Source organism: Siphateles boraxobius, unplaced genomic scaffold, assembly GCF_051911475.1.
Source record: "Siphateles boraxobius isolate OS27281-9 unplaced genomic scaffold, OSU_SipBor_1 19, whole genome shotgun sequence".
Classification (NCBI taxonomy): domain Eukaryota; kingdom Metazoa; phylum Chordata; class Actinopteri; order Cypriniformes; family Leuciscidae; genus Siphateles; species Siphateles boraxobius.
Window position 1 is genome coordinate 34,467,501 of NW_027508799.1, and position 17,568 is coordinate 34,485,068.

A 17,568-nucleotide genomic window follows, 5' to 3' on the forward strand; every position below is an offset into this window, starting at 1 on the left:
AAGTCGCAGTTTGATGTAAAACTGTTGAGGTATAAGACTGTGAAAATACGTAATTACAAAGACTACAAGCCCAAAAGGCGCGCATGTGACGTCATACCTTTTCTCTCAATGAATGAAGCTAACTTTACTGAAGCTAACGTCTGTCATGTTTTCTATAGTCTAACGTTATAATCGTAACGTTACGCCGTCATGCCTGTGTGTTTTGTACCAGACTGCACACACACGAGCTTGGTGACGTACATAGTGCGAGACGAGAGATGTAGTTCATTGAGCGATTTTCACATAAAACTAAATGTTACTCTTCTGTTTTATGACAAACTGTGACTTCCTTGACTTTCATAATCTTTTAAATTGACAAACATCACGTGTGTAATTCAGGGCACAGTTCAGACGGAATAAAAAGAGAAGTTGTCTCTCGCCATTGACTACTATGGCTGTCACTTTACGTTCGAAAATCGATTGCACAATCGATCGGACCAGCCAACACAAGTTTCGAAAATGAAAATAGGGAATCGATTTTAACTGCCTTTTTTTTTAACCAAAAATGTGTTTTAGGTAGACAGATCAATACAGTACACAGAACATGTGGGATGTTGGAAAATAACAATGTCTTTTCTGTTAACCAAATGCTTTTTAATATTCGCTATTACTTCAGTGCAAGTGCGCCGTTATTTGTTGCTTAGTGACATGTGTGTTCAAGCAAGCCAGAAATGCGCAGATTCTGCGCAATACGCTGCATTTAATATATCATGAGGACTCACGAGTTGCGTATTTGCGCTAAATCCACGCAGATTTGGCTTACACAAACTTCCCCAGCAAAGTGAGTAAACATAGAAACACGCCAAATTGGCTAGTGATATGACAGCGTTACCCGCCAAAGTTCATTTTTATCCAAATTTGGCGGGTGTTAATTGCAATCCTTGAATGTTGCACTCCTGTTTGTCATTGTGCAAAAAACTTCACGCCAATAAATCATCAGAAATATTGCTGACTTGTGCGCGTCTCAAGCGCCCTCTTTACGTTCGTCCTAATGCCTGTTATAGTTGTCCGTGGATTTGCCAATATTTGGTGTTGAAAATGGAAACGTCTTTAGACATGGAAAAATCGATTTTACAATCGATTCAATGAACACATACGTCTCAAAAATCGAACAGGATTTTTTCTCCAAAGTGACAGTCCTATTGACTACCATACACATTTTTTTTCCAAAATAAGGTCCCATGAGCCTGAAGCGGAGGCGAGGGACTTAGGCTCTCTATAACTCCCGCTGGAGGGACGTTTTCATCCTCGAACAGTGACATTACACACTAAAGAAAGATGAACATGGAGGAAAAAAAGGCACAATAGGTGCTCTTTAAAGATAACAACTTTACCTCCTATGTTCTGCAGAGTTATAGATCCAAATGCTGCCATTTTTCCCGGCCATCCAAACGCTCTTTCTCCGAGCTTCTCGTAGATCAGCGATCCTGCAGCCACAGGACATCATCAAATCAACTGCATGTTTCATATGTAAATGTGTGTTTTTCAATCTCTCAACAAACTCACCTCCTTCTTTCGCCGTCACAAGTAACAGGTGAACGGAATACAGTGACAGGATAGCGACTCCCAGCAAGAGGATTCTGGGAAAGCATTGAGAAAAGTCAGAAACTCTTCCTGTAACCTTTACTATTAAAACGTAAAAAAAATGATGAGTTAAAATATCAGAATCTTGTGCAAGTCAGAGCTTCTTCAACACGTTTCGGATCATCTTATATCGCCTGTTAAAGGAACATGCTGTGACATTAACTGAGGTTTATTTTTGAAAGGTTTCTATAAGCAGGGTTCACATATACATGTCTGACCGCACACAGAGCTAATGCTAACGAGTCAGTGCTAAAGGTCCTCTCAAAATAAGATGAGCAAGATTTCTGAAATGGAACCGGACATTTCCTGTAGTTCAGTGGTCCAAAAAAAAAAAAACACTTGTTATCCATGGATTAAAAACAGGGGCAAGACATTTATGTTTTCATTTTTTTATTTGTTGTTTATTCCGTATGCTATTATTAATCTATTATCAAACTGACCCTGACTGGTTTTAATGGTAATAAAAAAACTCTCTATAAAATAGTAGTAACCATTGCAATCAAATAAAAACAGTATTATATTATGAAAACAAAATGATACATATTTCTTTGTTTAAAATTGTATAAAATTATTTCATTTTCACAAACTGTGAATATACTGGATATAGTTTTGCTAACATAAGAATGTTGAAAATATAAATTTTTTAAAATGTTTTTAAAATATGTTTTTTCTTGGTAATGCGAACGTTAAGGGAACATTCCGTTTTATCACTCTTCAAACATTATGGGAACGTTACTTTTGAATGTTCTCTGAACTTTCGGAAACAAGTAGTAACATTTAAAAATAAAAAAACCGTTAGACGAATGTCCAACTACAACAATGTATATTGTTTTTGTGAACATTATTAAAACTTGAACTAGCAGGGATTTTTTGCAGTGCTGTAAAACTACTATCACATCTAATTCACACACAGCTGAAATGGTAAACAAACTGAAAGACAGAAATATGAATCTTCAGACTGGGTTGATGGTGGTTGGGTCACTCGACACCAGCCTCACCGAACAGAAATAACCGCCTGACATGAGCAGCAGAGAATGAAAGAGAGATGCGGGTCGAGCGCTGACCGAACGACACTCAGGTGACCGTTAGCGCTGAAGGTGTGTGTCTGACTTTCCTCATGCTGTGACGGGTCAGTGGGACAGCTGACTGCTGTCAGTCACACACACACACACACTTTAACTCCTCACTGAACAGCAGATGTGAGCCGTTGAGCTAAATATAGCCATATAGTTCATTTGCGATGCGTGTGGTGTAGCATGTCACAGACACCAGCTCTGGCCCTGAGAAATCCTGCCGTCCCGACACCGTGAGCACCAGAACATTCTCTGATAAGATCCTCTCAAGGGGTTTCTGGACGCACCACATTGGCTACAAACAAGGCCGTAGCAAGTATTACTTTTGAAACCATTATAATTAAATAAGTACATAAACAATGGATTCAAAAGTTTTAGTGCTTGCTGTGGCCTGATTGTAAAAAGAAATATCATGAAATTTAAATAAATAAACATATATACATATATTTAAATTTTATATATTAATTTTTTAAATAAATTTTTATGGTATTTATTTTTACAATCAGGCTGCAGCAAGCACTAAACCATTATAAAAATAAATACATAAATAAATAAATAAAATCAAAAGTTAATCCTGTGCTGTGCATAACTGTAAAAATAAATACCACAAAAAGTATGTTGTTTTTAATAATATATACCTGTATATATTAATTAATATACTATTAAAGGATGCCCCTGGGCAGCGGGGGCCCCTATAATAGTCACCACCTTTCCCCCCACTAGTGACGGCCCTGTATATATATATATATATATATATGACAATCCTAATACAACTAGTGCCTACTTTTTTAACATCTACATTTTAGTGGTAGAAAGTTCCATCACCTAATTAATATTCAAGAGCCAATAGAGAGCCTAAGTCCCTCCCCTTCAGGTGGACCATGGGACCTTATTTCAGAAAAATATTGTATGGTAGTCAATGGCGAGAAACAACAAATATTTGGATCCCGTTTCAATTGTGCCCTGAATTACACACATGATGTTTGTCAATTTAAAAGATACATTTTAAAGTCAAGAAAGTCGCAGTTTGATGTAAAACTGTTGAGGTATAAGACTGTGAAAATACGTAATTACAAAGTCTACGAACCCAAAAGGCGCGCATGTGACGTCATACTTTTTCTCTCAATGAATGAAGCTAACTTTACTGAAGCTAACGTCTGTCATGTTTTCTATAGTCTAACGTTATAATCGTAACGTTACGCCGTCATGCCTGTGTGTTTTGTACCAGACTGCACACACACGAGCTTGGTGACGTACATAGTGCGAGACGAGAGATGTAGTTCATGGAGCGATTTCACATAAAACTAAATGTTACTCTTCTGTTTTATGACAAACTGCAACTTTCTTGACTTTCATAATTATCTTTAAAATTGACAAACATCATATGTGTAATTCAGGGCACAGTTCAGACGGAATAAAAAGATTGTCTCTCGCCATTGACTACCACACATATTTTTTCCCGAAATAAGGTCCCGTGAGCCGGAAGCAGAGGGGAGGGACTTAGGTTCTCTATTTATCATTATTTAATATTCATGAGAAGAGCTGATAAATTAAATTACACATCCCTCCCACTTTTCAGAAGACAGGGAACAAACACTCACATAAACAGTACGATGCCGGTGTTGGCCATGGCGAAAGACAGTCCCAGAATTCCACTGCCCATGATGGCGTTACTGAGGTTAAAGACGGACATCCCAAACGACGCGTGACCGGGGTGCTGCGAAACAGAGAAGAAACAGGGTTAAACGTCAGCTCCAGAGACAGAATGAATATGCTAATGTGTTTCAGAACTAGAATATTACATATTCTTCATGATATTCCTCATATTTCTTCTTCTTCATCATCCCATTGGTGAGAAACTTCTGACTCTCTGCGTCCTCTTCATCCAGAAACTGGCTGTAATCGGCAACACAAACACGCTATTTCGTATACAGTATCTCATTTCAGAATCAGTATCAGCTTTTATTGCCAAGTACAACATTTACTAGGAATTTGTCCTTGTGCACAGGTGCATAAAAATAAAAACATGTATAAAAATAGACAATTTAACTGTACATTAAACTGTAGTATTTATTTATTGCTACATGAATCAGTGCACAAGTTTGTCCACATACTGTAATCATTTCCCATCAGACTGTGTGTCACAACGTTCTACATCTGAACATCAAACAGCATCAGGGTTAAACACACACACACACACACAACGGCGACTCTGACCTGTTGATGGTGGCTTTCTCTGAATCGATGGGCTCTGTGTATCGATCATCCACACTGCTCTCATCGTCCGCCTCAGTGCTCACGTTCTTCAGCTCCATACGGTCCATGTCTACAGTCGTGAGGAACGATTAGTCTCTGGGAGAAGAGCTGGAAACACAATCGTTCGGTTAGAGATGAATCTACATCAAGAACCTGGCTAGCGAAAATATGTTCATTCTGAGCTAACTTTCCCATTAAGTTAAGAAAACATTTTTTAAATGTTCTCTGAACATGTTCTGTTGGTTATGTGAACGTTAAAGGTGCAGTGTGTGATTTTTAGCGGCATCTAGTGGTGAGGTTACGTATTGCAATCAACAAAAGTTACGGTGGCCAACAGGAAAATATGTCATCGTCTGAGACAGCAGAGAGCAGCAGTTCAGCAATGAGGTTTCTTTACAAGGATAAATTAAGGAATTATGTTTACTTAATTATTCAGTAAAACTATATGTTATTGCGAAATATAATTGTTACTTGTTCATCATTGTGTCAGTGTTTTATTCGCTGAACTAAGCTTGCTTCCTTGCACGAAGAGCAACATAGTAACGAAACGCGTTTGTCCGTTTAGGGCCACCGTAGAAACATGTCGGCGCATTTCAATGTAAGGGAACCCGCGGTGTGTGTAGACAGAAACTGCTCATTCTAAGGTAATCCAAATATAACGTTTCATTAAGTAAGGTCTTTATACACCACTGAAAAACTCTTTTTTCAAGGTAGTGAGGAAACGCGCTGTGTGTTCGCTGTCGGCTACGGTAGAAACATGACGACATACATGTCGACCTCCATAGAAGGGGGCGCGCGCGGTTATGGAGATATAATGTCTCATTCTAAGGTAATAAAAACATAACGGTTCATTGTGCAAGGTCTTTATACACCACTGAAAACATAGTTATGGATCTTATATTGCATTTCTGTCAATAGATCCTCAGATATATTACACATTGCACCTTTAAGGGAACGCTCTATTTTATCATTCTTCAAACATAATGGGAACGTTACTTTTGAATGTTCTCTGAATGTTCTAAAACAAGCAGTAACATTTAAAAAATGTTTAACAAACATCAAATTAAAACGTTTCAGAAAAAACGTTCCATGAACAATGTATTAATGTTTTTGTGCTAACGTTCTGAGAACATTATTAAAGACCAGATAACTTTGAACGAACGTTCTATTAAAGTTACTGGAAGAAAGTTTGTTCATAACTTTGAGAGAACCTCGCCAGAACGTTCCCTGTTAGCTGGGAAGAAGTCTTCATGACTTAATTATGACTTTTTTTAAATCATAAAAAAATAGTAAATGTTCCTAAACTTCTTAGTGTTTGACAAGTGACCATGAACTGATCCTGCTAAGCAAGTCAATATAACAACATTCAGAGCCAAATGTATTGATTGTATACATTTGAATACACTGAATCCCTGAACTTGAGATAACTCAATCCCTATAACCTCAACACAACACAAATCTGTCCTGTTCCAGGTTTACCATGGTAAAATCCACCCTGGTGTTTTCTTCCCCACAGTTTAAAGGTTGATTGGATTTAAATCTATTGCCATATCAGCTTCACAGACACAAACATCAATTAGAAACAAAATACTAAAAATGATACAACTCAATTGTATATACAAGATACTCTAAGAGTATTTGATACAAATTGGGTCCATTATACAAGATAAGTCCTTTAAAGTTTGTCCTGATAAAAACTGGGCAGACCAAAAACATGTTAGTGCTTTTCATGCAAAACATCCAAAATAAACCCATGCACTTGGGCCATTTTGCATTTTTATGGACACAATAGTGAATATGGATAAGATCCGTTCCATGCCAATTTCTAAATTCACTACAGGTAAAATAACCCTGGAAATCGCACAATAATAGCAGTGCACAAATTGGCCTGTTGACGGGTTTGAACCTACAGTTTTTAGATATTTCATCACTGCGATCGCACACGTCACTGTGGCTCGATTCAGGATTTATTCCCTGTTGAGGGTTGCTGTAGTTCTCAGTGTTTTGCTCCAGGTCCACATAAAGGGTGTGTTTGTTCAATGTTTGGGTTGAGGACTCATGTATCTGTGCGTCTGATCCGCTCCATGACGCATGAGCTCTGGAATCAGCCGCGTTTAGCGTCGATCCAGCACACACCTGTTATGAGCGCACAACACTCACTGGCCTCAGGTCAGCTATTTCCAGCCCATGTTAGGCACAATCCGTTCTGAAAACCATTTCCAATGAGACGGAGAGCATTGCATAAGACAGTTCATAAGCCAAAACACAGCCAAACCATTCTTGAACCCAATTACCCACAATCCCACCAACACAAAGCCCTCATTGATATATTCATAAATGTAGCCAGAGAGACTGAGAACTATAGACTCATGGAAAGCTGAAAATATTCCACAGGTCTGATTCTGGCCCACAGGACTGGGAAGCTTCTCTTGCACACAGATGTGGTACGTTTACTGGATTCACACATGAGAACAGTTTTACATTGAGTAAATAGTTTTTTACTGTGTTCCTTTGTGCAGCTGCAACGTAATACATATAGACAGTGGCTTACAGCTTTTATAAAACATCAGAATAAACACTTCTGCAATGTAATATACTTTCTTTAATCCAACTATGATTGTTTGTGGTCCCAGCAAATGTTCTTCCAGTAATGTTAATAGAAGTTTGTTATCTGGTCTTTATTAACGTTCTCAAAACACTAGCATAAAAAAGTTATTTATACATCGTTTATGGGACGTTTTTTCTGAAACATTGTAGTTGCACGTTCGTCTAAAGAATTGTATGTTACTACTTAGAGAACATTCAAAAGTAACGTACCATAAAGTCTGAAGAACGATAAATTGGAATGTTCTTAAAGAAAAAAGGGTTTATTTTTTTATTTTTTTTTACTTTTTAGAGAACATTCAGAAAAAAAATGTAATAACTTAATGGGAACGTTATATGTTTGTTAGCTGTGGTTGCAACGAGTCACAGGAGTGCGTTTATCTACATTTTAAAAGAACGCAGCTCATCCAATCAGAAATTAGAGTCTCAACTATCAGTTTTATAGTCTTAGTTTCACTGTTTTGAGTTTGTGAAACTGTTTCATTCATTCATTTCATATGAATAATCTGATACTTTGTATCCATCGAGTTCCAAATAAGAACAATCGAATTAATGAAGCACCTTTAATTTTTTATAAAGAATTTAAATTATTGGGTTATAAATAATAGGCATTGCCAGATGATTATACTCATATTAACATATTCCTCATTTAAGTGTAAAAGCTATTGCTAAATGAATAAACAGTAACATTCCCATATTTTAAAATGATAGAAGATTTTGGTTCCCTAGCCTGAACTTAACTTTTAAATACTTTTCATGTGACTTCAGCAGTCAAGACATCAAGTATAACAAACTTCAGCTTTGAAAACCAGACTAACCAGTAAAATAAAGTTGACCCAACATACCCAGCAAGACACTAACTAATGCAACCACTCCTTAAAAAGATCTGACATTCTCATATCACACGACTTTACTTGCAGAACAATAAAACTCTTTTAGATTTACGACCAGAAGCAGAACTAGAAAAACAGTAGACGTACTTCAATTGTTCGTCCTTGACTGAAAATAAAATTAAAAAGAGAACAATAGAGAACCTCAAATGTTTCTCCTGTAATCTCACGCCTCTCCTTGCCTTCGGCAGCATTTGGAAGTAACAACACAATAACCAGCAAGTAAACTAAACCATTTAAACCAGACTGTTAACATGCAGTCCAAGTGAAACCTGTGTGAAGTGGCTTTTAACCGCTTTACACTGTTCATTGCAGTAGAAAATACTATTGTCAAAATTTCACACTTAATTCAACGACTTAAATTCAATTAACTGCAGTTTCTATGTAATTAAATATAACATTTACTTGAAAACTGTTTCTACACCAATTTGTTTTTCAGTGTCAACAAGCAGTTCTGGTGAGTTTCTCCAAGCAGCTGGAGTTGACCTGAGCGTTTTACGACACGTGAAACACTCGCTCTTCAAAGAGAATGTCTGTGTTTGTGCTTCAACCAGCATTCTTCAACTACAGACCACACACACACACACACACACACACACACACACACACACACTACAAAACTCCAGCAATGAGCAACTAAATGCAAAAACTCTCACTTTTAACAGATTACTCTAGCTTTAACCCAGGTTATAATCTATTAATGGTGGTCTGGTTACTCACAATAAGAGCCGGTTAGACGAAGGACACTTGATGTGCTGACAGAACAAGGATGAGCTTCGTTTCAGCCCTGGAGGTGAGTGGCAGCTTTAAAGAGCATTGGGAGGGCCTGACTCAGCCAATCGGGACGCTCCAATTCTCAACGGTCCGCGTGAAGCTCCGCCTCCTCTACCCTCCACCTGCGTCACTGAAGGGCACACGGGCTTTCCAGAAATGAGTTCGAGATAAGCGACAGACGCGTTGCATCAACTTCTGTTTGCACTGGGGCAAGAATCTGGGGTTGCTCGCCCTCACGGACGCAGACATTGAAAAATCTCGCTCTCGAACGCCAAACCAGCAGCCGCCAATCTGCATTCGCTACTGGTGACATGTGCAAACACACACACACAAAAACCCAGAGATGAACTGAAAGTACATTCAACTCTGATCAGAAATTCTGAAGCCACAACCAGTTCGACTATTGGCAGGTATTGGCCAATTACCAAATCCACTTGACAGATTAAAAGGTGTGCTGCATCTACAATTATTGGTGAATTTTGTAAATATTGTGTAAAACACACACACAAAACACAAAAAAATTGTAATGTAGTTCTAGATCTATCAGATACTAACACTATATATCTCTAGATATCAATATAGGACACTGAAATATCCATTAGGGCCAATTGAAATATTGAAAACTAATATATCAAAGTCCGTTTTACAAGAAAATACCATTTCACTCTGCTACAACAAAATTTCACGTTTAATTCAATGTATTACTTGCCTTTTCTTTGCAATTGTTTGAAATTTACTTACAATTTCTGAGCGAGAATTGTTTCTACACCAAATTTACATATTTTTTCTTTATTGTAGAATTAGTCTTTTATAGGCTGCTCTTATCCAAAGTGCTGAACTTATAACTGACGAAATCACCTTGGAGAAACTCTGGGTTTACGATGGTCAAGTCACTTTTATTTCTATAGCGCTTTAAACAAAACAGAGATTGTTTCAAAGCAGCTTTACAGTGAAAATAATGATCAATGATGCAAACAGAATATTTAGTGGTTTCCATCTCCGGAAAGTCTAACTAACCAATCAAACCATCCAATATGATGCATTTCCTACCCACAAAAATTACAAATTATTGACATTCAGCTGATTAACCCACGAGTAAGAGTCCAATAATCAATCAACTGTGTTTGCATGTCGTCACATATTATTGATTAGTCATAGTAAAAAGACAATTCTTACTGTCTTGAATAATGCAGGTGCTCCAATCTAAAGGAGAAAGAGTCTTCCTGTGCCGAGAGGCCTTTCCTTATACGGAGACACATCAACACACTCAACACCACGAGCCAATCAGCAGCTCCGGCTCAAGGGTCAAACACACACCGGTCCACAGAAACACAACACCTCAACATCACACTCAGAGTATTAGAATATTAAAAAGTAAATATAAACTAACTTGCTAATAACAAAAACTCAAAATATTTCAACTTCAAACAAACACTTTGACAGAGTCTGAAATAACCACTTACCCAGCGCACTAGAAATGAACCAATATTTACTTATTATTTAGACACCGTTTCTTATAAGAATAAGAGACGACAACAACAAAAATGTAACTTGGCTAAACTAGTGTTTCCCGCCCTGTTTGCATTATTTAGCCATTATTTTATTCCGTTGTAAGGAAATATCTATTTTTTTTTATATAAAGAAATTTTGCCATCAGAATGTAAAATACATTTGAAAAGTTAAAGGTGGAGTATGTGATTCTCTTTTTTGTAAATTTTTTCAAAATAACTTGAAATCCTATTCCTAACCCGCTTACAGCCACTGAGTTAGAAGCACTGAAATGAAAATTAAGCAATTTAATCATCTGTGGAACGGGGAGGACTCGAAAAACTCCAGCCAATCATTTCCAAGACCACCTGGAATCATTGGACAGTAAGTTCGTCAATCAAACGGCCGTACCACACCCCCCTCCCCCCAGTGCGCGTGACCCCCTTCCTGCGCATACTCAAAGCTCGTGACGCATGTGTATCTCGTCAGTAAAGCCGGTTCCATGATTAGTAGTAAATCGTCATTACAATCTCTCGCGCATCTGAGTTTTCGCTCGTGCATGATTGCGCGTCCATGTTCTTCGAATGGGTGGAGTCAGAGCCAGCGTTGGAGGAAAGAAGGTAGGACAATTTGATTTGTGTATTTTCAAAATCTGCCGGTCGTTTTCCAAATCACATACCCCACCTTTAAGGAATCTTATACAGATTTACTACAGGCTACTGTAACTGTATATGTTTGATATATGTTGAAGTGTTTGGGAAGTGTCTTTTAAATGGTAAGACTTTTGTATTCAGGATCTCAAAAAATCTAAATTTGAATTTAGATTTATTGACCAATGTATCGTTTATTGGCTTTTAAATATAAAGAATTATCCTTTATCAATATCTGTCAATTTTTCATATTGGTGCATCCCAACTATACTCTCATGTTATATTACCTTGGCAATACATTTTTAGAAAACTACTTAATGCTACGGCTTGAGTGTTTCTAATACAGCATTTTGACCAATAAAATATTTATTTTTCCTCTTTTGTAAAGTCTCAAAGCTATCATCGATTTCTTTCTGTTGGGAAAATGAGATTGAGCCAAAAACACTGTTGTCGTTTTACAACTACGTTTGCCCAACTATGACAACTTCCTCTTCTGAGAACCCCTGAAATGTGAAAAAGGTCACTCAAACACATCTGATTCATTCATCAGCTTGTTAAGTAGAGACTCCAAGACCCGAAATAGACGAGTCTGATAAGTGAGACATCCAAAATGTGCCCTGCTGGTGTGCTTCCAGGAATATGGTTGGGAAACGCGGCCCTGAACGCTCATGGTATTATTGTGGCTTCTAGGACACACTATCTTGGAGCACCATGTACATGAAAAAATATGCATTCAAAATCAAAGTTGCCATAGAAACAGAGAAAGATGCCAGAGATGCCACACTGGGAAGCAACATTCCACACTCTCGCTCCGAAACCACCAGGGAAAAACGGGACAAATTGTCCAAAAGAACATATTCCCAGACTTCTCAAACCTGCGCAATGAACCGACACGGTCTCAGTGCTGTGATTTCTCCGAACGCTTGCAGCCGGACTCATGTTCTCCTTCAGCTCTAAGATTATCCAGTGTATGGCTCTAGATTACATTACACAAATATATCAACCAGCAGAGAGACAGACGGCAGGAACCTTTACGCCATAAAATCTGAAACCTGACACTCGTGCTTGTATTTTCAACAATTATATTCATTTAATCATTATTTATGGTAGAAGATGATTTGAGAATGGCAGTGAAGTGATGTAACTGACACTGGTTGGTCACATGACAATGACAACATAGGGGTTGTAGTACGTCTGGATTAGATTCATACTATTTTTTTTTTTAGCAGTTGCTAAGTATTTATTCAACCTATATACCAACTCAATAGAGTATGTGATTTAAGACGCATCCCTAGTTTAGTGTAAAATAAATGTCCTTATTTTTTAATCGAAATTGGAATAAAATGAGAATTGTGAAATTTCTAACATTTTTGATCCTTATTGTTGCATGGCACATGGGTCAAAAAACAATAAAACTTTTTATTGGTTTATTTTTTTTGGTGGGACCAGTGAAAATTAACCACTGTCCTGACCCTGGACTATATGGCATGAATATATTAAGATATTATAAACATTAACATCCCGATTTTCTGTAAAGTTCCTTTGAAACAATGTGTATTGTGAAAAACACTAAATAAATAAATCCTTTTTTAATGTATTTTTCTGACAAACTTTAAAATAACGAAAAATCTAGTCTTAAAAGTCAAACCATCATTTTCACTGAACTCCGAATCAGATTACGAATCACTACGATCCTATATAAATAGAAATGTTAGTGCAAATTTGAGCTGTTGGTGGCGCTAGACGGTTTGTGATTAAAACCCTATTATTTCCAATAATAGTAGATGAGACATTTCTCTAGCAGTGTGCCAAATTTCACAACTTTTTATCGCACAATCTCTGGGCTGCCATGGATTACAGACCAGCAAAATGTGAAATAAATGTCGCTACAGACTTTTGGTGCTTGACCTCTACAAAAACTGCTATGCAAGTATAAAAGAAAAAGAGTTTAAAAGTCTAATTTTCTAGCTGTCATGTCCTTGGTTTCATCTCTCTGTCCAACATCTTATCAGTCTATCGATTTGCTCATTGCAGTGACGGAGCAGAACACATAATGGACTGACCTGAGCTGCTCGCGCTGAAAATAACGAAAGATGAGCGTGAATGACGACAGAGATCCAATCCTTTACAGAAGTTGAGAAAGAAGAGAGCACACTGTCCCCATAATGCAAGTATTCAACTTCCACTTGTTGAGGAGAGTGTGGTGTTACTTTACTAAGTGATCAGATGCATGGTTTTAACCTAGCAGACCCAGACCATATCGCGAGGATGAAAACAGTGAGAAATCACATAGAAACCACACAGAACACCCTAGCATTGTGCTAACAACCACTAAAGTAACCACATTTAATGAAAATCCAATCGCAATCTTAACTGTGAGTGTAAATGTAATTAAGAAAAATAACATTTAAATGATCATTTTGCTACAGTTTTTGCTTGAACGTTTTAAACAGATCTAATAATTTCTTTAATACATTTTCATTTTGCAACGTATAAAGCGTTAAAATATGTATTCAATTTACATATGTTTTAATATGTATGTAAATTATATAATTGAATAATCATTTTCATTTTGCACCAAACGTAATGGAAAATGTAAATTTAAATACAGAAATGCATTGCCATTTTACATATTGCATTATCATTTTACATATTGCATTATGATTTTACATATTGCTACACATAAGCTTCCATATATATCAACACTATAGAGTTAGGGTCAGTTTTTCATGGGCAGTCATATTTCATTACCACACTTTATGATCATAATTATCAAGTTTTATCATAAACGTCTAATTCTAAGCTGCCAATTAGGTGACATTGGAAAAGTTCTGTGCGTTTGTGATCTGGTTCGGCATGACAGGAACATTGTGTTTGTTCTCTGAGGTTATTTCGGTCTTTGGGTTTGTGCCACAATTTCAGTAGGGTCTAAGAACCAGCTATTATAGTGAACCGCTTCCATTATTGGGAAAATACTGAACCCAATGACTGCCATGACATTAAAACATTCATTCTTTTAATTGTTTGAAAGCGACTTTATACAATGCAATTAACGTCAAGCAAGCGCAACATGCGTAAAGTTTAAGTTGGAGCACTAAAATTTGTAAATATTGAAAATTTAAATGCAAATCTATTAAACTTAAATGTCAGTATTTAAAAAACTTGTAACATGACGAAAGCACAATGAAATGACTAAAATTAATATGTCTCAACTAAAATTTATATGTAAACAAATTATAAAAATAAAAGCTAATTTCATAATATTAATAAAACTCAAATAACACTGGCGCACACAATTGGATTTTAATTAGCAGTTTTTCCACATTTCCAAGATGCCGTAGTTTCAGTTTTGCTTTAAACGCATTCGTTTAGGCTTGGCATTTATTATAAATGTGGTTTATAATAAATGCCACTATCATTCATGTTTGTTTTAATCTTATATTTTTCTTTTCTGTTCTGAATACGTCAAATGCAAAGAATTTGTTGTGGAGAGAGAGGAAATAAAATAAACGTTTATAGTGTTTATAATATTTGTAAATGAGATTTTACATTATTACTGAATGGAATCCGATGCAACTTACCTGTGTGTCTGTGTGTGTGTGTGTGTGTGTGTGTGTGTGTGTGTGTGTGTGTGTGTGTTACTCAGGAAAAATACAGGTTCAGAATGCGATATAAGATACCACCTCCATGTTGCAGATTTACATTTTGTGTACGTTATCTGAAATAATTGATGACTATTGTTCATCTCTGACTGAAACCTGACAAACAGGTTACTACGATTCACAGAATAATGCATATTTAAACAGTGTAAGTGAATGTTTACTTCACCAGTTTTACTGTGCTGGGCCTCAAACAAACTGCCGTAAACGTCCTAAAAGTTCAGGAGTGTAACTACTTGACGGATAGATTGCATAATCAGTTGATGATCATAAACTGTTGTTTTCCATCTAAAAGATCCAAAAGCTTTCAAGATAATGACAGCAAATAAACACATCTATATTAGTCATAACTCTTCCATGGTGTTCTGTTCTTTTAAAACATGTTTTGCATCAAATGTTTGCACTTAAAAAAATCAAACTAACAAAAGCAATGAACCTATACTATGTAGGGGCCTAACTAATGAGCTTTATAAGTCAGACTCTACATTAGGAGTTAACGTGTAAAATGCATGCAATGCCAGTAATTAATGGTTGTGCTCATGAATTTTTAAAGGTCCAATCCCTGTGGAAGTGCAATGCATGTGTGTAAATGAGTTTAGCATTGGTTGGCGGATCACACATCACAGAATGTTCTGGATTAGCATAAAACTCAATAGAACTGCAACTACATGGAGTCAGTCAGATCACTCATTCTCACTCCTATGCATTGTTATTTGCCAGTTTAGTGTTTAAACAGTTTGCAAAGCAAAGAAGACTTGCTATAAAAACTGCTCATAAATACTCATAAGCATAAAAATGTGTAGGTGGAGTAAGAACAATATTTTCCTCTGTAAACAAATAAAGCTCTGGTGTAGATTCTGCTTCCTCTTTGCAATCATGCACAAACAAGGAAAGGCATCAGCCAAACATTTATTCCTGACACAAACGTGATAAAATCATATTAAAAAATGTATGCTGTTAAACACTTAATATAAGAGTAACGCTGAGCTTTGTGTATCACTAGTAACTAAAAGAATAAGCACTAGTAGCTAATGAATAAGTACTAATGCATTGTGGAATAGACACTAGTGTCTAAAAAAAATAAGTATTAGTCGCATAAAAATAGATATTAGTAATTTTGAAGGATTAAATGTTAAAACGGCTTGCCATAATGCTGCGGGTTTGATTGACTGAATGCACGAGCTTCTGCGCGCGCCAAACAAACGCTTTGTGTGCGTGAAACCAACACAATACTGTTCATCAAAATATTCAAAACACACATTTAAACCCCAGCTTTTTGGAATATATCTTTCAAATACGACCTATAGTGTTTCAAACATGTTGCTTCAATGTTTGCATCGCCTATACGGATCAAGCTTTAGTAAGATCATTTGGTGATTACACGCAAACGTCACTTTTTCTCGTTTAGGAGCCTTGAAACAATTAGTACATTTAAAAAAACATTTATATAATCTTTAAAGTGCTCGTTCTTGGAATTAAAAACAACTCAGAGCCGTTCCTTTCACATCCAGAAATGCTTTTAAATGGTTCGTTTCTTCCTCGCGCTTACACAACAGTGATGTAGCAAAGGCGCAACATCACCATCAATCTTTCACGTTCATTCTGGAAATAAATGTGTGTCTGTGTGTGTAGGAACCCACCTGGATCTTGAAGGAATCAGCGCAAGTCTCGCAGGATGAAGAGAAACTGGCGTCGCACCTCGACATCAAACCCGTTTCACTGGGAGGAGCGCGTGGAAATTTCCACCATGTGATGGCAAACCCTCCACGAGCATCAAATTACAGCAACACACACACACACACACACACGCGCGCGCGCGAGGGATCAGGGGCTGATCGTCTTCGGGATCAGAGGCTGCGCGAGTGTGTACGTGTTGCTCCTCGAGGGTGTGTTTGTTCTGTCACGGCTTTATTTTATTTTATTTTATTATTTTGTTTCGTTTTATTTGATTATTTGTTGCAAATTTATTTATGTTGTTTTATTTATTTTATTTTATTAATTTTTACTTTACTTTATTATTTAGTTTTATTTTATTTTATTACTTGTTGCATTTTATTTTTATTATGTTGTTTTGTTTTGTTTTATTTTATATTATTTTATTTCATTTATTTTACTTTATTATTTTGTTTTATTTTATTATTTGGTGCAATGTATTTTTTTACGTTTTTTAATTGTAAAAGTGCTTTATTTTATTTAGTTTTATTTCTTTTTTGTTTTATTTTATGTAACATTGCTTTTTTATTTAACTTTCCTTTAATTATTTATTGTATTGTTACATATTATATCTACATATTTGTATAGCCGTATGTATTTTTTTTTAAATAACTAGGCTATGTCCTCTTTTTTTATTACAGTCCCAGTTAACATGCTCAGAATGTTCTGACAAGATTCTCGAAAAATGTATGAACAAACGTTCTTCCAGTAACGTTAGTCAAGTCAAGTCACCTTTGTTTAGCCAAATACAGATTGTTTCAAAGCAGCTTTAGTGATAACAAGAAAATGATGCATTCCGGCTGTTGTTCAGCTGAAGTCAGTTCAGTGTCGATTCAGT

General features: G+C 36.5%; 1 protein-coding gene across 2 annotated transcripts in view; it reads right to left on the reverse strand.

Moving 5' to 3' along the window:
* slc38a4 (solute carrier family 38 member 4) overlaps window positions 1-16,883 on the reverse strand; it is a 32,424-nt gene extending 15,541 nt beyond the window's left edge. The window contains exons 1-6 of one of the 2 annotated variants that reach the window (XM_077235220.1): window positions 16,658-16,883; window positions 4,914-5,060; window positions 4,499-4,592; window positions 4,298-4,413; window positions 1,546-1,619; window positions 1,374-1,466 (exon numbers count right to left, since the gene is read on the reverse strand). In XM_077235220.1, the coding sequence (XP_077091335.1) occupies window positions 1,374-1,466; window positions 1,546-1,619; window positions 4,298-4,413; window positions 4,499-4,592; window positions 4,914-5,020 (484 nt within the window). In that variant the 5' untranslated portion in view covers window positions 5,021-5,060; window positions 16,658-16,883. Of the gene's footprint in view, window positions 1-1,373; window positions 1,467-1,545; window positions 1,620-4,297; window positions 4,414-4,498; window positions 4,593-4,913; window positions 5,061-9,166; window positions 9,524-16,657 lie in introns of those variants that run through there. The other variant, XM_077235221.1, reaches the window with a different exon arrangement.
* Between the last annotated feature and the right edge of the window lie 685 nt (window positions 16,884-17,568).